Genomic DNA, 23,759 nt, shown 5'->3' with positions numbered 1-23,759 from the left:
ACCCCCATAGGCAGACTTCGAGTAGACCCGTGACCAGCTGCGGTCTTGCCATATGGGCTGAGACATGGTTTCAGTGTTCGCTTCTGTGATTGGCTCAGAGTGTCTTCACCTGGGAGACCCGAGGGCACAGCTGGCCAATCGGCAAAAGGATAGGCGGAAGCAGACGAGTGGTCAAACATGAACGGCTGTGGCGTGATGCTGCAGGACAGCTGTGTGTGTGTGTGTGTGTGTGTTAGTTACACTCCAGCTTGGAGTCCAAAGGTTCCAGCTTTTGTTTGAATAAGCCAGAGACAAAGAGAAATTAAAGGTTACATCAATAAATGACAGATTTTCATTATTATTATTATAAAAATAAAAAGTCTGTTGACCATATCATGTTGATGGATATGATACAGGCCGATTACTTAGCTACTGTAATCTGGTTGTCAATGGAAAGACCTCATTACCTGGGCCCACACTAATCTCTGGTTGAAGTGTTGGGGGGGGCGGGGGGGGGGGGAAACATATGTTGACGATAAGCAATAAACCAGTTACTTTTGAATGATTTCATGGATAAGCTAAGGTGACATGGAAGATATAATGCATTTATTTTGGTCCTCATCCTTTAAAATTACCACAATAGGTGAGCTTCTGAAGTCTATGATCATATAATATGAGCATATGTCCATAAACGGTAATAGTTGGTGTTCTTGAGACATGCCATCTGGAGGTCTGGCTCCACTTAACCCCTAGAAAATCTGCAGTCACCTCAAATCCCACAGGAAGCACCGCTTAAGAACACATACACACCAAGACCTCCTACAGGGGTCTAATCAGCTCCACCAAGAATCCCATTAGGGGGGAACCTTGTCAAAAAACCCTGAAATCATATCATGTCAACGTGAAATCCTCTTGTGATCCCCTAGAACTATCTTCAGTTGCCTCAAGAACCCCTTTGAAGACCTCTAGAAGAACTAAAGGAGCTCATTCAAGAATCCAGGTATCCTCACAAGGACCCCTAGTGGGGCCCCCAAGGAACCTTGGAATACCCTCAACAGTCTCTAGAACCTCCTGAATGACAGGTAGCACCCCATTCAGAGTCCAAGGTGGACTCAGAACTCCACAACTAAGCCCTCCAACTCAATTCCCAAGAAATTAAAACCATTAAAGATAACCAGACAGAACACACACACACCTGACACTGAAACGTGTCATCAGTGCCGAGTTGGCAGCAGTGAGCCTGATGAAAGACGTGAAGACTAGAAAAGACTAGAGCAACAAGGCGACGCCGAGTTCTTTACTACGCTCTATTAGAGCCAGACAGCGGAGTCCTGGCTAAAGTTCAGGAAGACATAGATAAGACTGATCCAAAGGCACGGGGAGTCCCTGGACCTGTCAGGAGACAGCTCAGCGCGGTCTCGTACCGCCGCCTTCTGGACTCAGTCTCTGAACCCCACAAATGCCTTTTAATCCTAGTTTGCCTTTCCAAACACGCCCCGTTCCCTGGTTTCATACGACTTAAAGGACATGGACCCCCTCTTCTCCTGGTGCATCCCAACGTTATACTTCATACCAACTATATAGAATGTGTTACGTATTTATTAACCAATGTTCCAACATACTTCACTGTTTTATACAAAAAGTAAATCACACAGAGCCATAATATCATTCAGCTCGAAAATAGATGAAAGAAATGAATACTTACCAATAGAGAAAGGAATAGACCGAAATAAAGGAATGGAGTTGTGATGTGAAGGTATTGTTTTATAGAGTTTGGAGTTATTGGAAGATCTGAAAGATTGTCTGCTGTGTTTGATATCGATTTGTTTTGTAATAATGATATTAGAAATAAGGGGCAGGACCTAGTAAGCTGCATGCTTCTTTGTTAAATTCTGATTGTTTAAATTTTTGCGGTTTTAAAAATGCGGTTTGGTTTCTTTTGCAACATTGTTGATTATTTGAGCTAAATAATGAAATAAAAGAAAAAAGGAAATTACAGTATGTGAGTTTATCAAAATGCAACTTTAGAGTGACACTGCCAATTGAACTTAAGAGACAGCAACATGTGTTTCCAGAAAAACTAATGCTAATAAAGTTAAATGGAAATGATGGTAAAATAGCTTCAAAACTAAAAGATAAGCATTTCCAGCTGTGAGCGAGTGCTCACAGCTGGAAACACAATATGTAATCCTGTATATTTCGTGACGTGTAATGTTTGGAGATCCACATACTGTACGTACTAGGAGTGTATATTTTACAACCATTTAGCCAAGACCATCTGGTTTTTTCCCCATCACATTTTTATTACGTAACTTTTTACATTTAAAACAAGACATTAGAAAATACAGAGGCAGTACACAAACAGTGCTAAATGTGATGTAAAGAAAGCCATCCTGGAACAGTTATTAATCGCCCCCTGTGTGGCGGGGCATGTCACTCAAACCTTCCCATCCGGCCCCGGGAAACACGGGATTCTGTTCTTTAGATCGAATCTGCACAAGACGTTCAAATAGATTGATGTAAAAGCACTTCAAGAGCCCTTTCTTGACCCGGTTCCACTCAGGTGAGTGAAGTCAGGATTACATGCTGGGTTCCCAAGACCAGGGCTCATTAAAAAAAGAGACCGGCTATGATACAGGAAACAAAAGCAGCAGTTTCTATACCAGGACCCATACAACATGGAAAAAAGAGCAAAAAGGAAGAAAATGTTACACATGGTTGCATTAAGGGTTATTGGATTTACATTACAGGAGATGGGAGAGCACACCACTTGGGGGGCGGGAGGGGGAATAAGTGTGATGCCTAAATAAGTGAACAGAAAGATACATATGCAGTATATATATATATATATATATATATATATATATATATATATATTAAAAACAGTGGCTGAGGTGAGCTTCAGCCTACCACACGCTGCCAATGGGCAGGAAGTGAAAGGCCGACCTCGTGGTTTGGTTTTTTGGCATTAAAAGGACGCAGCATCCGACGTTCCCACAGTAGAAGAAGAAAAGAGGAACTCTGAACTTTGCCCTCCTGTTTGGTCATGATTAAAGAACACCAGTTCTCAGTTTACTATGTGAATATACTTGTGAGCTGTGTGCGACCCAAACCTGGACCGCACACGGAACCAATACAGAGAGAACAAGTCTTAGGAGGAACATGAGGGTGAGCAGAGAACGACTGGTTAAGTTCAGAGTCCAGACAACACTGCCCCCTGGCGGTCACTTGATTATTACACAGTAACGTGGTGGATGGAGTTTACTGACGGATGCTCTGACAATCAAGGGCTGACAGGTTGGCGAAATAATACACTGTAACTTCACGAAGGTCCTCCAGAGTTCTTAAAATATCTTCTTCTTTTTGTTCTTCTCCAAGGTCCTGTGGAAACACGAGGACAGAAGAGCAGTCAGGCACGGAGCAGTGTACCGTCACCGGTGAGTGTGATGGCCGGCGTGTTGCTGCCCCGCCCCTTGGCCGTTCTATTTGTACTCTACTGCGCTGTAGTAACATACAGCGGTTAGCACTTGTGTAGTTTGTGTCTCACTGAATCCGTCCCACTTCCACCTGTAGAAAACGCTGTAGTGCTTTATTGTTCTAGACGGTCAGTGCTAACGACGGCTAACCTGGCCAGAGCTAACCCCACAATGAAAAATCTGACTGGGAAATGGATGCAGTCAACGGTGTGTGACATCATTCCCGGCTCAGGAACAGTCAATAATAAGCATTCATGTATATCTTTCTATGTATCTAATATGGACATCCAGCCCAGCCCTACTTTGAAGAGTTCATTTCTGGTTATCTGGGGGGCATCACGCTGAGACGGACTTAAACCCAACTGGCTGACATGCTACGTGGAGCATTTGGTTGTGGGCGACGGTGTGTGATGAGTGTTTACCTGGAGGCGTCTAGTTTCTGCTGTTCCAGAATCCTCTGCTGGGCCTCCCAGCTGGCCTTCTCCTCCTCGTGATGGCGACGTTTCTCCTCCAGTTCTCTGTGCTGGGCCTCCAGGTTCTTCTTCATCTGTTCATGTCGTCTCTGGAGCTGCAGGGGTTAACCAAGCATTCGTGAAGGAACAAAGAGTAACAGACCATTACACCTTGGTAAACCTTAACCTTCTAAAAGCTGATTTCCTGTTGCCATGTATGTCATTTATAACGACGAAGACTCATTTATGGGATTTAAAACTAAAACTCCTTCTGGACCTACACGTTCCACCAAAACCAGTTCCTTCCCGAGGATGTTCTGCAGCGGCGCCGTGGCTCCGTCCGGCGCTCAAGGCCCTGACACGCCAACCTGATAACCGGCCGTCGGAGAGTCTAGTCGAGTCTAGTCAGTGTGTTCCGTGACGTCGGGGGGGCCGGCGACCTTCATTAGGGCCGACCTGACATGCTCGGTGGGAAGGCGGACATTGCCGGCAGTCGGACTCAAATCAGCAATCTGATTGGTGGAAAGCTAACCAGGAAATGAGCGGGATGAGCGTGACCAGAGTCTCTCAGAATCTGAGGAACATCTTTCAAACTGATTTTGAGCTGAGATGAAGATTCAGCAGCTGATTGGCCGATTTCTCCTGAAAGTGTTTCAGAAACACGTCTCGGTGAACTATCTTAGTAAAACGGGGGATTGGATTCTCAACGCGGCGCCATGACCAGAGAAGAGAAGCCAGACCCACGTGACACGTCCGTCCAATCAGCTGCCGTCGGCGGTCGGCATGGTTTCAGTGTGATCCGAGGGACTTTTTTTGGCCCGGTCAGGGAGGCGTGGGTCGGGTTGGTGTGTCAGGGCCCTTAGCCCTGCCTAGGACGATTGGGATTGGTTTAAAGACATGACAATAAACCAGGAAGGCTGTGTGGACTAGCCAGACCTTCCTCCACCGCGCTGTGGAGGAAGGTCTGGCCAAGTGAGACTACAGTGTTAATTGATACCAACAGACAGGAAGTTAACAAGGGGCCAGGCTGTTGCCTAGGAACGGAAAAGCAGCGCTGTTAGTTTACCTCAACCTCAGAGTCTCTGAGCTTCTGGAGCTTCTCTTTCACTTTCATTTCAAACACTTGTTCCATCTCTTGTTCCATCTTCTTCATCTTGGACACGTGGTCCCGCCGCTCCTCGTCCATCTGGGCTAGAGGACTCCTGGAGACACAAGACAGGGTTCATATGGACAGAACACACTGGCTGCTATGTGGAAGCTCACTACGGCTGCACAAGTTATCGCAATTTGATCAAAATCACGAAACGGACAAGGGCAATATCAAATCGCAAGCTTCAAAATGTGTCTTTTTGGTGTAGCAGCCAAATGGCACGTCGATGTTCAGATCTTACCCGACACTCAATATAGTACCACGGCTTTTTGGCTGGTGAGGGAAGCCAATCTACCAGCCACTTCCATATTTTACCAGCATTTGGCTTTTAATCATTCCCTCCAATATCAGGAATCATATCCCAATCCCAATATAAGTCCAAAATAATCGCAATTGGATATTTTCCTCATATGATGCAGCCCTAGTGGTCCCAGGTCTGGAACATCCCAGGTGGACATTGAGACCTCAGGGGGATGAAGAGGAGAAGAGGCAGGATCAGGGAAGAAGAAGAAGAGGCCCGACTAGCTGGCCTTCCCTGGCAGCCCCGGGTAACAGGGAAGATTAGGGAATAAACCCAGGAACTAACCACGCCCTGCTACAATGATGTCCTGACACGCTACCTCCTCGTCCAGCTGGAGAGACAAGACGAGATTTGAAAATATGACTACATCTATATTTTCAACCGAGCCATCTGACAAACACTTGGGGAAACTACAAGCTGTTGTTATCAGCGAATGTTAGCGAGCTAAAATGCTACACTATTATTGGTGAACACAGGAAGTACTGTATAGTTTCTGAACATCAGAATGCTAACGTCACCAGTCACATGAGAAGCTTCTAAGCTGTGACCTTTTTCAACTGTCATTTGTGTAAAATGATTTTTCAATGCTACATTTAAATGAGTGTTTCAATGTCAAGTGTTTCAGGTGAGAAAAAAAAGAATTCAGAAGATCATGGGTAAAGGAAAATGGTCAGAGAGAGGAGTGGAAATGCAATTCTTTGGAGAGGTTATAAAGAAGTGAAGTAACACTTACATGCCATCAGCCGTCTCAGCTCTAAAAACAAACAGATGCACAGACACTTAGCGTGCTAGCATTAAACCATGCATTAGCCTGTGAGAGTGGTGGTGATGGCTTAGGAGTCAGACGGTGCAACGGTTAGAGCTGTCAGATTAAACCCAACCGATACTGGGGGGGGGGGGAGTAAGTCGGGGGTTAGTGCCAGGAATGGGTTTAAAGGTTGGAGCTGCTTTAGTGACAGCTTGCCAATTTTAATCTGCAGTTGAGTAGCTGCGGACTTTGACCTCTGACCTGTAGTTTCTTCTGTGGTTACACAGTGACTGAGCTGCTCAGAGCTTCCTGACAGACCCAGCAGCCAAGTTAGCAACATCATCCCATTAGATCACACTGTTAATATCAGCCAACCTTTTAAGCCATATTTCATGAAATGTAAGCCCTATGTCCAAACACTGATTTAAATGCTGCTAGCGTACGGTGTTTCTAAATCTATAGTCAGATGGAAAATTAGCGTTTGCAACTAAATGCTGGGGAGATGATTTGTGGCTGAAAATATCACTCAAATCTAATACATATCGCAACATTAAAAAAGTGAATGAAATTTTGGAGTGATATAGCAAAATAAAGTCTGGTTTAAAATCATAGTGGACCTAGAACACATTACTCAATTTAAGACTTTTTAAGGCCTAAAATGTGGATTTTACATTTTTTTGTCTTTTTAAGACCCCGTGGAGAGCTTAAATGTGTATTTGAGCAAAACAAATATTGTACAATAGTGTACAGATGAACTTACTTGGTGAGCTGTCCCTTGTTCTTGTTGTTGTCCACAGCGTTGTAGTTGACTGCGGCCAGTTTCCTGCTGCGGTAGTTCTCATAGTGAACGTTGTTGGTCACATCCTTTAGGTCCTGCATGTGGGTCCTGGTAGGGAAGTAAAGTAGCTCTCACTCTCACTAGAAGATCTTGCTTATAGTACATATATTTTATTATCAAGTATTGTGCTTTGCATTATTTTTAGTCCTGACCAGAACTCCTCTGACCACGCCTTAAAGGTTGACGTTGGTTTTTTGAACCTGGACCCTACTTTATTTTATGTTTTTGAGTGTTTGTGACAGATGGGTCTCCCCATGTCCATTCAAGCCCATATTTCTGCGGTTAAAATTAACGTTTTACCCAGGATTCATTCTGTGAGCTCTATGCTACGTCTTCCCTCCGCAGTAGTTCATAAATGAATATTTTTTAGATCTATCGTTCAGTCGGTCCGCTAACATCTGCCCCGCTTTTTCTCACGTGTTTTTAGTTTTTAAAATTTGGACGAGTTTCCATCTTTACATTTTATGTGCTTTGCTCCCTCGTATATGTGGACATATAAAAGAAAGACACTAAAGAAATTGGACTCTAAAATCTAGAAACTATAAAGATAATTAGGTGAATATAATGCACACTGTAAACATGACTGTAACAGAGCACATCCCCGGTGAACAGAAATCCCGGCTATCCCTCCTCTTGGTTTTGTGAAATAGCCCTCAGCTCTCGTAACTCCAAAAACTGGACTTGCTGGACTTCCAGCGCCAAGAGAAGGCTTGCAACCCGTTAGAAACCCCCTCATGTCTCGTCTATCCGTACTTGGACCCTTTCCTATCTGGATGTCAGGCACATGGATCTCCACGGCTCGCATAGGTGGAGCCCCTGGAAGGACTTTGGACCCTTGGCTCAGCATTGCTGGATCCTTGAAGTCCATGCTGTGCTCCGGCCATCTCCCTTGTGTGTGTGTGTGTGTTTGGTCCCTTTTGTCTTGTGCCACGTTTGTGTTTCTCTGTTTCTGTGTGTCTTGTTTGTGAACTGGGAGCATCATTCCTGCTGTTGTGTTTAGGTCGTGTCTCCCTCCTTTCCGTATTTCCTCTCTTTATTTTAAAGTGAAGTGTTTGATCTCGTGGAACAGGTGCACTGAGCCTGCTTCGATGCGTTTGTAGTGCACTGCTCTGTATGTTGTCATGTGGACCAATGTTCTGCATTTTTATTTGGCTCTTTAAATAATTATTTTAAAAAATCATCACAAAAAATAAAAAAGGTTCATCTCTGTGGGATCATTTCCATAATATTGTCAGCCACTTAGTGGATGCCACTTTTAGTGGACAAAAATGACAACTGACGCGTATTTGCCCCATGGTTACACTGCCGCCTGGGCCGAAGCTGCTAGTTCCAGCTTTCTCGCTCAATGCTGGACCAATTTCACAGATTGTTGTTCACATTAGTCACTTATACTCCAGTGCAAGGGGAAACAGGGTCCAGGTTGAAACAACCCCACACAGAATTACTGTAAGAGCTGAAGGAAAACACCCGTATTCTGGTGAGGGGGTGGCTCGTACATCAACATCATCTCAGACAAGGAGAACCTTTACACTTAGCCCGGCATGCCCCGTGCGGATGAGGAGATGTGTTTCTGCTCACCTGATCAGCATGTTCCGGAGGATCGTAAAGTCACAGTGCTCTCCGTTTTCCACTGTAAGATCAGACAAACAGAGCAGCTCAGACACGATAACGTGGAGCGATTGTGATCCCTGTAGGGATAAGGACTACAGCAAGTAAACCATCAGTAGAGCTCCCTGAATTGCTCGTAGTGCTTTGTCTTGGCTGTCCACAGCTAATTTACAGCGGTGGAAGAAATATTCAGATCTTTTACTTCAGTAAAAGTACAAACCCCACACTGTAAAAGTACTCCGTTACAAGTAAGAGTTCTGAAAATGTTACTGTAAGAATTAGCAGGGCTGAAGATGTATATAAGGGCTGTAGACCGGCTCCTCATCTGCAAAGGCTGCCCGGTTAGAGGGATAAACCTGGGGGCAGAGTTCTGGATTCCACTCAAACTTTACTGGTGTTTAGGATCCAGTTCAGTGGTAGTAACAGCTTCCTGTCTAGGAAGGCAGTAGGATGTCTGAATGCTATGTATGTATCGGTATGTAGGGTGTATATGCTTCAAACATACAATGTTCATTACTTGACAGTTCAGAGTGGAATAAATCCCTACGAGATGTGAATGCAGCATAGACAGTAAAAGGAAATCAGTGGTAAAGGACCCAAGTCCTCACTTAGCTGTCTGGCCTGATGCTTCCATTTGTCTAATGTCAGCTAATAGTGCCACCTAGTGGGAATAGGTGGTATTCAGTACATTTACTTCCGTAAAAAATGTAAGTATCATCAGGAAAATGTACTTAAGGTATTACAAGTAAAAGTATTTGATGCAAAAAAACCTCACATTTTAGAAAGTGGAAACGAGTCAAACCGTTCTGTCTTCAGGTCTTATCCTCTAATCATGTCAGCTGAGTAGTTAAGTAAGTAAGCAAAGTCAAGTTGATTTCTAGAGCACATTTAAACACAGTTACGCTGAACCAAGTGCTGTCCAGAGAAGCACCAAGGTGCTGATAAAAAGACTGAAATGTTCAAATAAAACGTAGAAACAAAACATACATACATCCAAAAGAGCATCCCAACAACAACAGGAAAATACCTGGATCAAGTACTAGATAAATACTTGAATGGAAGGAATATGGCCAACAAGGTTCTGAGTAGAAACTCAACATTTTTATATCAGTCAACAATGAACATTTTAACCAACGCCTTCCTTTTAAATCATTTTTTAATTTGCATGTACTTGGTGGTTTGAAAGCTTAACAAACCGACTGAAAAGGAGGCTGCAAACAACAGAATAAATGAATAAGAGTCCTTCTGAACTCGTTTGGCCATAGTTCTTATATAAGGTGATCAGTATTTGTTGAGCACAACTTGCTCCCTGTTGAGTCTCGTGTTATTATGTCATGACCATGATCCATGAAATATTGTTTGGTAGGGTCACAATTGTTTTGGTTGCGTCTTATTACTAAGGCAAAGGACACAGACAATATTTACACTTGTGGTAGCATATCAGACCTTTGTCCTTGCAACTGAAGACAGTGTTAGGGAAAGGGAGCTTTGTAAGGTCACTTCAGTGGAAGTTAGATTAGCAAATTAGTCATTTCCAGCATGAAATCTCTCAAAAAGAAGAATCAAGGCCTGGTTACTAGACAGGGAAGTAGGGGACAAGTTACCGTTTCTATTTTTATTTAAGAAAAACGCTTTCATGTTATGTCATTGATTTTCACACACTCTGTAAATGTCTTGTCTTGACCTGATGTTATGTGTTGAGAACCACAAGGTCATGGACTTTATCATGTTTTTATCCTCAATTGTATATGATGTCTTTTGTATGTGTAATAAATCAAATAAAAAACAACAACAACAAGCAACAATTTAGAAATACATAATTATAGACATGACAGAAAGAGCGATTAGTGTGTAAAACTGTGTCTGTAGCCTAGATATCCAGAAATGGAGGTAGCACATCTGACCTCTAAAGGCAGCATGTTCCACAGTGGAGCAGCAACTGCAAAGGCTCTGTCCCCTTTTAGTCCAAAGTCGAGATCGGGGGACGTAGAGGAGAGATTTGTCCTCAGATCTCAGAGGCCTCGGGGATGAGTGCCTTTGAATAAGATCTGTGATATAAGACGGGGACTGACAGTCAACAGGGTCATTAACTGGATTCTAAAGTCGACGGGTAGCCAGTGAAGAGAGGCTAGCCCTGGGGTTATGTGCTCACATGTTTAGCACTAGTCAACATCTTGCAGCTGCATTTAGACTTATTGAAAACTGGGGAAGGCCTAAATAAAGAGACCTGTAATAGTCCAGCTACGATGTAATCATTTTCCATAGCCTGACAGGACTGAATTGGACTAGAGTAATGCTTCTTAATAAATTAGTAACTGTGTTTAACAACAGAGCTGATCTGAATGGTTTAATCTCCACACTCCACAAATCACCACTACTAAGTAAAGCTGTCAGATGAATGTAGTGGAGTAAAAAGTAAACATAGCGCAGTAGAAGTAGAAAGCGGCATGAAAAGTACTTCATATTTGTACTGGAGTACAGTAGTAGTAGTAAATGCACCTAATTACATTCCACCACAGCTAAGGAGTGTCAGTGGCCCAGGCCCCCCGAGGCCCTGCAGTAGCAGTATGGGGATGGCTGCAGTAGCAGAAAGCACCAGCAGGGGGCAGCGGGTGCCCCTCCCACACTGGAGCCCAGCACAGAGCTCTGGGGACTCACTGCTGCGGGGCCTTGCATAGCTTCCCAGGGACCTTGCCCTCCTTCTCTATCTCCCACCCTCTCTTCTTATTTATGCTGACACAGAGCCAAAAACATTTCTGGTATTCCAAAATCCACTCCCCATGGACGGCAAACCAGTTCCATGGTAGCACTCCTACAGTGGTGGCATGTAACTAAGGACATTTACTAAGGTACTGTACTTAAGTACAAATTTGAGGTACTTGTACTTTGAGTCTTTTTCTTTTCATACGTCTACTCCGCTACATTTCAGAGAAATATTGCACTTTTGACTCCACTGCATTAATCTGACAGATTTAGTTACTAGTTACTTTACAAATGGAGATTGTTGGAAACAAACATATGTAGTTTATAAAATGTGATGATTTATTATTAATGAAACTACCCAACAATATAAGAGCCTACAATTACAACCGAAATGTGAGGATTTTTCTGCATTGAGTACTTCCATGTGGAATGCGTCAATACATTGTCCTGATGATACTTGCATACTTTTACCTAAGTAACATTTTCAAAGAGTATGTTTACAGTGTGGTATCAGTACTTTTACTTAAGTAAAGGATCTGAATACTTCTTCCAGGTCTGCCCGCCAATAAGTAGTCCACTATGCCAGGGGTCAGCAACCTTTCCTATTAAAAGAGCCATTTTTAGCAAAAATAAGAAAAAAATAAAATATTAATAAAATACACAAGCACAAATCTGTCTGGGGGGGGGGGGGGGGGCTTTACTCAGTTCTTAAATGTAAATTTTCTCTGCTTTTTGCAGCGGCACAGAAACTTTAATTGAAGTTTTCTACATAAGAGTGACATGACACAGTCATGACAGTCATTAAGCATGGACCCTAAGCCTGATAATAACCATAACTTGTCATGACAAAACCGAACGACACTTACTAAAAAAGCGTTATGTCATCACACGTTTTAGAAGAAAACTTCTTATGTTGAAAACTTCAAGTGTAACCCAAATTTCTCTTTTTCTTTCATCCCCATGTCTTTCAATGTTGCATTTTTTACATCTATTCACAATTAAATTCACAGTTTTCCTCTGACTTGTTTCCTATAAAAAATAAAAGAAGTGAAATCCATTGCCAGCCTAGCTAGACCGACTACTGAGAATTTGGCCCAGATGCAAAAGAAGAGGTTGACATTATAAAACGTTGCTTGCTTTTTCTTCAGTTTATATTTTCACGATTAGCAAATGTAATAATCAGTTTAACGCCAGGCGGGAATGCACTCAGGTTTTCAGCCGTTGGTCTTCTGAGACGACAACCGCATAATCTACAAGGTCCAGAATGTTCCCTTCACTGCCTCCCATTCATCACAGCAGACACCTCTGTCACGTTCACAGTGCGGCGGTCTGCTCATCTTTAAGCTGAATATGTCTGTCATGCTTCCTACGTGTCACCACAATGTGACAGCAACTTCCTGCGTCAGGTCAAACAGGGCTCTCATATCCTGTGCTAAAGAGAAAAAATGTCTAATTTCCCACTGCTGTGTTGTTTTTCTCTTCATTTTATCAGTATTGCTGGCTCGTGATTTTCTTCCTTGAGGCTTTCATTTCTCTCAGTCAGATCAAACAAAACTATGACATGAGATTACATTAACTGGCGTTCATTATCAAACAGTTTGTCTGTCATTTTGCACTTAATAAAATATGAACACAATGAGAGTTCTCATAAATATCACCAATAATGCAGATATGGAGATGTTTTGATACTACTCAGTACTGGGTTATCTTTTTCTGTTGATAACTTAAGGTACCAAGTACCAATACCCAGCCCCAGTACTGCGATTACACAATAACACAGTACCACAGTGTGTTAGTGTGTGCGCTGATATTGGAATGAGAACAAAAAATGAGAACATTGATTGTGTTACTGCTTTATCTACACATGTCAGCTCAATAATCTAACAACAGTGGAAACTGTGGTCTGTCTGTGTGTGTGTGTGTGTGTGTGTGTGTGTGTGTGTGTGTGCGTGTGACAGAGAGACTCCACTTAGTGCATCAATTTCTCGGCTGGGATCAGTTGCCCTTTGATCTCACCTTCAGCCACACCCCAGGGGTACTGCCTCCCGCGCACTCTCTTCCCACTGACCTCGATGATGGTGTTACTACCGACTACAGCCAACGGTAAACGGTCCTGCAGCGAAGAGAGACGAGACACAACCGTTGCACAATGGCTAAAAATACACTGTAATCTGGCACGGGTCGCTAACATAAATGCTTGACAGAAATCAGAGTACTCCAAGGATTGTCCAAGTCATTTTTAATACCCTCTAGGAGGAACTTTACTGCCAACTTCACGGCCATAGAATATAAAATCAGTGTGGATTTTAGGCTGAGAAAAGAAGTGTTTACCAAGTAACGTTACCTGAACTTAGTAAAACATTATTGTGAGGGGTGTTTGCATTCTAAGGGTCCCCAGGTGTGTTTAGACCTCAGATGATGGAGGATTTACTGAGCAGGAAGGAGAGATGTTCAGGAGAAGAAACTGATCTGCTCGAGCGTAAAGTGATATATTTCTTATTTCACACCTATTTTTATTTTTTATCTTTTGCATGTGTGTGTGCTGCTGTTCGTCCCTGTGTGTGTAGCAGGCATAGTGTGCCGCTGTGCATAAGCCTAGGAGCATTTTATTACTTTGCTGTTAAATGAAATGCTGCTTTATTGAGGTTGATGTTGGTCAATGGCCTGATCACTTTCCCCCTTGCCTGAAGATAGCAATACTCCCAGTATGTACCTGAACACACCTCCCCGTATGACCAGTACACCCATGGGCGCACACATGGGCGCAGGAGCATTTGGTATTTAAACGACGTTGGCACTTGACAAGAAACTGAGGACTGCGTCTGTCTTAAATCAATCAGACACTTGCGTTGGGCTTCGCACTGTGCCGGTGCAAGATAGGGCCCTAAAATTCTAATAGTCTAAGGCTAATAGAGATCTAACGCTATCAAAGTAAAAATACTAAATAAAGTCAATTTACCCAAACTAAATATTTATATAGGACATGATATTTATTTAATCCTACAAAAGGACAAGACAACATTTAAGAGCTTTGTTAACAACACTCAGTACTTTTAAGTCCTTATTTTATAGAATAATAAATGTAAGACTTTAATACTTAACAGACCTTGATTTTCCTGACCATCTTCATCTCCTCCTCATCATCTGTCTCTGGGAACTCGTAGATTTTGATTTTGTGCTCCTGGATTTCTTTCATGATCTGCACTCAGCAGAGAGGGAATGGGGAGAGGCAAGGGGAAATGGAAAAACAGATGAGAGGGGATGTAGAGCGAGCTGTCCTGGATGTGGGACAAATGAGTCCAGAGACATCAATTGTCCCGCTGGAGGTTATTCAATACACACACCTGCTCATTGATCACATTGACACTACCATCACATGTACACAGACAGTCTCCGGGCATCAATACAGAGTGTACACTTTACATTAGGGCAGCACAATATCAAGGAAAATATCGCAATAAGGATATTATTTACACTATGATATTGTTGCGGTATCCACATTGAGGTATGTGGTCAAAAATATTGTGATATTAGATATCTTCCATATTGCCCAGCGCTAAGTTGCGGTAAATGAATATTAAAGTCTTCTGTTAGAATACAACAAGCTGCATGTTGAATTAAAAAATAAAAATGAAAGGACCAGTCTTTATTAAAGCTATAGTGTGTAGTTTCTTTTTCCACATAAAGAATTCTAAGTAATAACAACAATACTGTTGTTGCATCTACATGATACAAGCCTTCCGAGATCACACTTCACCCCCGCACCTCCTCCACACAGCGGTTAGAAGCCAAGGAGGACAAAGAGGATAAAAAAACATGATGAACTCTTCAAAAGAGGTCATTATCTTCACCCGAGTTTCTGTGGGGGCATATCTCCTGAACATAGCCATGCTGAGACATCCAGAGAGAGTTGTAAGAGTTGATTGTCTTAATTAGCTTCGGAGCCACTCATTTGGTATGGGCTAGAATGTATGGACGTTCATTATTATTACTGATAATAAGTTGTGTGAGGAGAGTCTGGCAAAGCGAGACTATAGTATTACATTTTGCAACTTAAACTGATCTGGTCAAATTTCTTACTGTGGGTTAACATCCTTAAAGTGGACTTGTTAGGGAGTCAAAAGCACAAAGCTGTGGAGGTCTACAGTGACAGCAGACCTGGCACAGTCATTTAGCCACATTAACGGAGGACAGACTCTGAACCAAATAATAACATTTGAAGAAACACACACACACACACACACACACACACACACACACACACACACACCTGTTTCTTGAACTGTTGACACTCCTCAGGAGTCATTGTGTCTGCTTTTGCGATGAGGGGGATGATGTTTACTTTTTCATGTAGCCGTTTCATAAATTCAATATCGAGGGGCTTCAGTCTGAGAAAGAAAGAAGCAAAGAAACAAGACAGTTTTATGGTTAACACTTTGAACTCGGAAAATCCGTTGTCCGAGTAAAAATGGAACGCATTATTAGAACTATCATTTAAGAAATAGATTTTAAAACCTATTTATTGTTATTGTGGAAAACTGTTTTTCAATTGAATAAAATTGTTTGTTTTAACAATACTGTTTTTCACTGTTTAAACGTCCAATATGTAATACAATTACTGTGACAAATCTAAAATGACCCCAATCCTTCATCAGATATCGAGCAGACATGCTAAAGTGGTGGACAGACTATGCAACGCCTTGTCCATATCATATGCATAGACTACATTTATTAAAAGCTTTTAAGCGGCTCAAGAAGCGGTTAACAGATATGAGCAGGTAAAGAATTTTGCATTGATAGAAGGCCAATGCTGGTCTAATGTTCCAACCCTGACACACAAATACACACACAGCTCAGGGGCAGATGTTGTCTGAGGTCAGACCCAGGCCGGGTCACCGTGGGCCAACAGGCTCAACAGCACTGGACTGCAAAACCACCTTTTGCCGTGGGCAACAGTGTGGCTCAGTGTGTAAAAATCGCCACGCTAAGAGTGTGTGTGTGTGTGTGTTTGTTTGGCAGTGGTCAAAGCAGACACAGATGTGAGGAATGGGGTCTCCAGGTCAGCGAACTCAGGACAGATAACAGCAGTGTTATTCCTGCATGGTGGCCTGGTAGGAGGGGGCAGGCAGAGCCTGGGCCAGGACTACTAACAGTAACTGCTGGCCAGAGAAAGAGGCAGCAGCTGAGCAACACTGGAACACATCAGCTGAAATCTGCACCTCTGCTGCTTATTCCCTCCCATGTGACGGGGGAGTGAGTAATGAAGTAGTAATTATCATTCATTGACTTACTATTCCTTGAACGGCTTTCTTCGTTTTATTGTTTTTAAACTGTCTGCAAGTTAGGCAATCTCTGTATTGTGTGTATGATTGTGTGTAATTTGTACTTTACAGACAACAACTGCCCCACTGGGGGACAAATAAAGTAACTTCAAGTGCAGGGAAAACCCTGACTATACTGGTCTGGAGGCAGATTAATAAACAGAACATTTCAAACAACTATACATCTCTAATACAGTTGAACTCCGTATTAAAGTCCTGCATTGCATTGCAAATACATAACATAACTCATCTTTGACTGTGTTTAGGATGGCAAAATATTGTATTAGCACATGTTTTGAAAGGCCACACTGTCATGGGTTATGACAGATATTTAGACAAGATACTATTAATCACAAGTAAAAAAGCAATTACAAGAAACTATACTCCTGACTATAAAACTTTGGCTAGAAATTACAGAAGGGATTTACCCTGTAGAAATATGACTTACCAGCTAAGAGTGAAAGAAAATGTTTTCACTCATAAATTGAAGAAAAGGAATATTGAAAATAGTTTATGACCTAACTGCTGTATTGATTTAAAGAGGCTGGATTCGTTTGAATGTTGGGTATAGTTTTCTTTAGTTTGACTGTTTTTGTTTCCTATTTTAAGTCTCCTGATTGGAGAAAAAAAACCAGAAAGTTTGGCACAATTGTAGCAATTCCCTGATGAGTAGGATCCCTGTAGAACCTACCCGTGTCCGGACGGAGCGATGAAATACAGGCAGCACTGCACTCTGCTGTCGGGCATCAGCCGCCTGTTGACCCGGGACTCTGCGTTGAGGTAATCCTCAAACTTACTGTCAATGTAGTCGATGACCGGCTGCCAGCTGGGACCACACAGCATGGAGGATGGGAAAAACAAGATTAAGGACTTTCTGACCACCATGTCCAGTTACTGTTTGATGTCATTTCTAACTGGATTATTCCCGGTAAATCCATCAATGTCAGGGACAGTGAGTATGTTAACATGCACACTAACATTCCATTACTATTCTGAATATGAAAATATAACAAATTTGATTCAGGTCATGCAGGGGGGGAGTGATGCAACAGTACCAAGCATCAGCCGAGCAACGTGTAGTTGAATTACTCCCGCTTTACGGTGAGCTCTGTGTGTTGCTATGGTTACTGTACACAAACCAACCAGCCAACAGTGTGTCCGGCTGAGGTAGACATGCACGCTCAGAAGGAGAAACACGGCTACTTCCAAACCTTATTAAGACTTGGATGGTCACAGGTTTTGAGAGTGTTACAGTAACTTAAATTAGCCAATGAGAGAAGGCTTGAGCTCACCAGTTACTGTTATCAACGGCATCCCCGAAGCCGGGGGTGTCAACGATGGTGAGCAGAAGGTGCACTCCTCCTTCCTTTACCAGGACCTTCGACTGCTCCACCTGCAAACACAAAGGATGGTATAAATCTGCGTTGACCCGACAGTCAATTACTGTTTAGGATAGAATAGAATAGAAAGCCTTTATTGTCATTTTAAACAGGTGCAGTCCCTGTGCAACGAGATTTAAGCAACCCCTTTACACTGTCAGCACAAAATACCGTCAATTCCCTTATGCTATTTATGCTTCAAAGTCATTTATGTCCACATCTGATTGCTTGGTGGAGGTGCTGTGTGAGTGCAAGAGGCATGGATTTCTGTACAACCATAAATTAAAAACCAAATAAATAAAAAGGTTTACAGGTTGGCAGCCTCAAAACGGCTGTGTGTGCTGCAGCCTGTGATGCTTGATGCCAAATACTCGTTTATATTTTATTCTTTATTTCCAATCAAACACCTGTTTTCAGAAAAGTGGATTTACTACCAGTGAAGAGACACGGCATATCCCATGTATAATCATGTGTTTTATTAATAACCCCCTTAATTAAACTGATTTGAACATATTTTAAAAGGGAATCAAGACACCAAATTGAAAAGACATGAAATATCAAATATCGTTTCCTCAGCTGGCTACTTCTTTACTCATCCAATGTACTTAAATACACACAAAACAGAGCAGAAGTAAAACAGTTCTGCCAACCCATTAGCAAAGTGAACCTAAACTATTTTCACAACCACTGAGCATAAAGTCTTAGATGTGTGCTGAATGTTGGGACAGATGGAAGCAGGGAGGAAGACAAGAGTTGCAGTTGAAGACGGCGGTGAACAAAGCTGCCTCTGAACGCAGCAGAGAGGCCACAAGGGCTGGGCTTTGAACAGCGTGGGGGTCAACGCACAACTCGGGATCAGCAGATAAACTTTGATTTAAATCAGCAGATCTGAGCAAGTGATGAGAAACACTTGGAACAACCGAGGTCAAGCCAGGTCCACACAGCAGCTAGCAGGCAAACGTTGACATTCAAACACCCCTACAGTTAGAAGCCTTAGGCACAGCACCCAGGCCAAATTCATGTAAAAATCTAATGTAAGCATCAAACCTAACTAAATGACTTGATTAAATGAATCAGTTCTAATGACTGTAGTTAATCCCCAAGTGGGCTTTTTTTAAATAGCCGGTTTTGTCTTAAATGATCAGCTTTTCCAACGTTTAGACACAGATAGTATGATAATAATAATGATCCAAAAGGATGTGAAAAAAACACACACAATTTTCTAGAAGTATCCCAAAAAAAACCACCAAATATGTGCACCTACATATGTTTTCCCCAAACCTAGGGACAACACTGTACCCCATGTGTAACCTTTGATACCAGTCCAGCTCTGAACATAAATCTTTCTTGAGGGGTCACTTTGAGCCATATGATGAGTGCCGTGAAGAGTTTGCATAGCAGAGTTGTAGAATACATAGAGATAGCATTTCCCGAGGGGTTGGCCACATTTGAGTTCAACCTCAGCTTGAATGAGCCGATACCTTACACTTAGGTAGCACTACAGAATGCCCGCGGTATGCATGGTGACTGGGGCTGGGCTGCCTCTCACCACATCTCGGTTACACAACAAAACTCCTCAAACAAGGACAATTGAGTCCAATATGAAGATATAATGTTTCTTCTCAACTGTGACAATGTCTTATAATGCAGTATAAAATGTATTTACAATGATAGGAGACTTTATATATTGGCCACTCCTAGAATTAATGCCTACGCAGACCTTTATTTTTTTTACAGAGGACATTTTAAGATGCACAGGAGGGCTCTGCTATTTTTATGGGTCTCAATTAGGTCTGCACAATAAATGGTTTCTTTATTGCCATCGCAATATTAATAAGCGCAATAAACACATTGAAACTGGGCTGTGACATATGGACAAAAGACACACTTTTATGTCAGTTGAAAGAGGTATCTGTAGAAAACTGCACTTTAAAGTACTGTCATTGCCTTTTATATTTGTTTCAATGTTCAATTTGTTAAAAGTGATTTCTTTTCATTTGTTTTGTCTCAACAATATGTTGCAAAGCAGCAAAAGGCAGAAGTGAGAGCACTTTAATATCCGTTTGGTCATTGCACGTAATATTGTAATCATCGTATTTAACTTTACCACATATGTTCCTTGTGTCGGGCAGCCCTAGTCTCAATGAGCCATGCCAGTGAGCAGAATGGACAATACCAGCTGCCCTTTAGTGTTTGGGCCAACTGTCATTCACAATCTGTCACAGCTCAAGATTCCCCAGCATGGTAGACACTCACCCCTTACCCCTTACCCCTTACCCCCCACCCACCACTTACAGGCATCTATTGTGTACTCAAATCTATCCATCACACTCTATTAACTGACCTGTGACCAGAGCTGCTAGTGGGAGCCTGGCTGCCAACACAGACATTACCCAATGAGTGTCATAAAGTGTGTGCACGTATCTTCAACTAACAAATTATAGTGTGTAGTTGCTGTATACCTCATGAGGAGTTCTAAGTATTGACAACAACATCCACATGATACAAGCCTTCTGTGATCACGCTTCACTCCCACCTTCCATGCTGTTGCAAGTAGCCAAGGAGGATACGGAGGATTAGAAAAACATGGACTCGTCAGAAGAGTTAAGTATCTTTACTTGAGTTTCTGCCAAGTTAAGTTGCCAAACGTAGCTCTCAGTTCAAAGCAACTCATTCAAGACAGCTTGAATGTAACTGACGTTCATTAATATAAAAACATTACACGCTAAAACATTTTTATAGACCTTATGAATGCCATTCAATCTTAAATACTGCAAGGTGGCTGGAACATACTTAGAGAGCATACATGACTCATGAGGAAAAGAAGAGAACATCAAAAAGAATCTGCAATTCCTTCACGACCATGTAACCGTGACAGAGTGGGGCCTTTGATTTTAAAATTGTAGATAAGAATATGTCAGACAGTGTCTGATTTTTTTTTTGTATATGGCACTCTGTATGTTCATTAAGTGGCTCTCTTAAAGGGTAACTGTTGTCACAGCAACACAAACTGGAGTCAGGGACATTACTCCCGTCGTAGTGAGGCTGAATCTACAATTTCTTTACTTTGCAGGACAGCTGGATTCTCGCAATATTACACCAAAAATCCATCTTGTAAGGCTTCATGTAGTGTGATCCCTGTAGTGCAACCCCCTGTACTTCAGATCAGTCAGAGGTCCGTGGGGGCTCCTGGCAGCTCCAGGCGTGGTTTAGCTGTGTGTGTGCGGCTCTTAAACAGATTAGCGTAGATGCCGCAATAGCATCAGTTATTTCAGAACTGAAGAGTATTTCTTCATTGAAAAATAAACAAAGAACGGCACGGGGCTTCTGGCCAAGGAAAAGATAATTTTGCTCGTCTCCTGACTGACTTTCGTGAGAGCTCGTCCAATCACCTGCCAGGTATTCTTTTTGAAAGTGCCAGCCCTTCTCCGGTTAACTAGTTAGACAAACTGTTTAAAAACAACTGTTATTTTGGATGAAGGTTAACAATATGAGAAAAATTTGACTGATATTGCAATATGATTCCCGATATTGGAGAGGATGATCATTTTTGTATCATTATTCTCATTTTCATTAAAAACTGTCAATGTTGTCCCGGAGTCCAATATTAGCACCATCTACTAGGCAAATGCTGTCACAGTGTGACTTCGATTAAAGTGTGATTAATTGTGCAGCCTTATTTACAAGGCCACAGTGTTTGGTGAGAGTCTTTTATATGAAACTATTTACCTCATCATATTATCTTGTTCTTTTAATCTCTAAAATTCCCCTGAAGCAGAAGCATGTGTCTTGATATAAAAAGCAAGGCATGTCTGTGCATTGGCAAGGACAAGACTGAGCTCAGTGCATAAGGCAGTTTGCTGGCTAGTCACCAAGTCTCTGCCCTTGCCTGTTCTCCAGGAACAGTGACGTCCGCCCTGCTCCATCACCTCCAACAGTTAACGCCCATTCTGGCCGCCAACCTGCCTTTTTATCTCTCGCTTCTTTTCAATTATGAATTGGAATCTATTACACACAGCAATCGCGTGGGTTTCATAACATTCTTTGGAATGACTTGGAAAAAAGTGGCCACAATTATTTGAAATGTAATTAGTTTGTGGTTCCCAGAGAGAAAGAGAGCGAGAGAGAGAAAAGAGTGCTCTATTCTCCATATTTATCATCTCGGAGAGTCTTCTAGCTTTCAGTTTGGGAGATTAAAGAAGTACACATCATCTAAATCTCATTTAAACCTTTAATAAAAGCTGAGGAATTGTTATAGGCATGTAAACTAATTGGAAGCCACAGTGGGGCGAGGGCAGACAGAGCCCCTTAGTGTGTTGCCAGGGATTAGGAGATTACAGCAAAGTAGTAGATCACAAGGAACAGGTGAAGGGAAGATCCTCGTCCCTGTACACTAACTCAACACCACAGGCAGAGGACAGGAGAGGGAAGCCTGTTGGAGCTCCTTCACACCAACAGTATCACCTTTCACTCTTTAAAGGGAAGCTCGAGTAAAGCTATGCAGCTGTGAGCTCTATTTGAGGAAACTGCCAAGCCCTTCTCCTCTGCAAACAGCAACAAAGCCCCAGCATTCAGGGGATAAACCACACGCCTCACATTCAGCACTGCTGCAGGCGGCCACTGCATTCCTGGCACAGTCACACCTGCAGTTTCAAAGTGTGGCATTGCTCGATTTCACATATATATTTCACAAAAGATTTAACATTGGTTGCCTGGTGGGAAAAATTCTCAGACAGTGAGTAGGGTTATATACACTAATATCCCACTATTATTCCTATTATATGACAGAATTCCAAATTTAATATGGTTCACGTAAACTGCATATTACTCTAACCCAATTTAGCACTTTCCAATTAAGACAAGTGGGATATGGCAAAATTATTCTGGTTTCAGCAGCATTGTTTTAATATGCATACAGCTCATTTGAAATATGCATCTCAATTGGGGCTTTTCCCTGCAGTTTGCTACAGTTTAGGGCAGTTTGTAAGGCTGGGATATTGTCTTTTATCAAATAAGGGCAAAAACTGGAATTATATGTATATGTAAAAGTGGTTACTTATGTGTTCCATTGCTTTATTGGAAATCAACAGAATAACTGGGTAGTTAGTGGGACTGGGTATAGTTTGAAATTACTAGTGTAAATGACAATATTTAATTATGTGGTGTCAAAAGCTATAACGATCAGGGGTGAGTGAAACAGAGCTTCTCAGCTTGGGGTTACTCTTTGAAAGAGAAGACCGGGTTGCAGTTGCACCTGTCAAGAGACAAAAGTAACCTGGGGACAAAAGGGATCTCTAATACACTACATTACTACAGCTTAACCAGGGCATTGCAAAGTGGTGACAAATCAGAGGAGGATCAGGAACACCCATGGATCCAACTAGGGCCTGTGTGAAACAATAACCAGTCATTGGAAAGCCATGCTGTCCTCCAATAACTAAGAAAAAGCTTCTCTTCTCGGATAAGGAGGGGCAGTCACGTGACTCGTTTTATCAGTACATCATCACAGGAAGTTGTCTGTCTGTTTGGGGTTTGTGCGGTACATACTTTAATGGAGGTGTATGAGATCTACTATCATTGTGACACTGTAAATATATAGAGCCATTAAGCACCCTTCTTAGATCTAATACAATTATTTTCAATCAAGGCATCTGTAGCTCTGAGGCCAACTATGCATCGTTCTATGCCATTTCCAATATATGTCCAGATATATGGGGTAAGTTATGTCCAGATACAGTGGGTACGGAAAGTATTCAGACCCCTTTAAATTTTTCACTCTTTGTTTCATTGCAGCCTTTTTCCAA

General features: G+C 42.2%; 1 protein-coding gene across 2 annotated transcripts in view; it reads right to left on the bottom strand.

Moving 5' to 3' along the window:
- Nucleotides 1-3,068: 3,068 nt before the first annotated feature.
- The window catches only part of LOC117956692 (septin-7), a 38,109-nt gene continuing 17,418 nt past the window's right edge, over nucleotides 3,069-23,759 (bottom strand). The window contains exons 5-15 of one of the 2 annotated variants that reach the window (XM_034891906.1): nucleotides 17,869-17,969; nucleotides 17,268-17,402; nucleotides 15,526-15,643; nucleotides 14,362-14,454; nucleotides 13,272-13,368; nucleotides 8,523-8,574; nucleotides 6,867-6,992; nucleotides 6,092-6,112; nucleotides 4,974-5,109; nucleotides 3,878-4,023; nucleotides 3,069-3,360 (exon numbers count right to left, since the gene is read on the bottom strand). In XM_034891906.1, the coding sequence (XP_034747797.1) occupies nucleotides 3,324-3,360; nucleotides 3,878-4,023; nucleotides 4,974-5,109; nucleotides 6,092-6,112; nucleotides 6,867-6,992; nucleotides 8,523-8,574; nucleotides 13,272-13,368; nucleotides 14,362-14,454; nucleotides 15,526-15,643; nucleotides 17,268-17,402; nucleotides 17,869-17,969 (1,062 nt within the window). In that variant the 3' untranslated portion in view covers nucleotides 3,069-3,323. The remainder of the gene's footprint in view (nucleotides 3,361-3,877; nucleotides 4,024-4,973; nucleotides 5,110-6,091; nucleotides 6,113-6,866; nucleotides 6,993-8,522; nucleotides 8,575-13,271; nucleotides 13,369-14,361; nucleotides 14,455-15,525; nucleotides 15,644-17,267; nucleotides 17,403-17,868; nucleotides 17,970-23,759) is intronic. The other variant, XM_034891907.1, reaches the window with a different exon arrangement.

Source organism: Etheostoma cragini, chromosome 14, assembly GCF_013103735.1.
Source record: "Etheostoma cragini isolate CJK2018 chromosome 14, CSU_Ecrag_1.0, whole genome shotgun sequence".
In the NCBI taxonomy this organism is placed as follows: Eukaryota; Metazoa; Chordata; class Actinopteri; order Perciformes; family Percidae; genus Etheostoma; species Etheostoma cragini.
The sequence above is the reverse complement of the archived record's forward strand: the minus strand, read 5'-3'. Positions and strand labels throughout refer to the sequence as shown.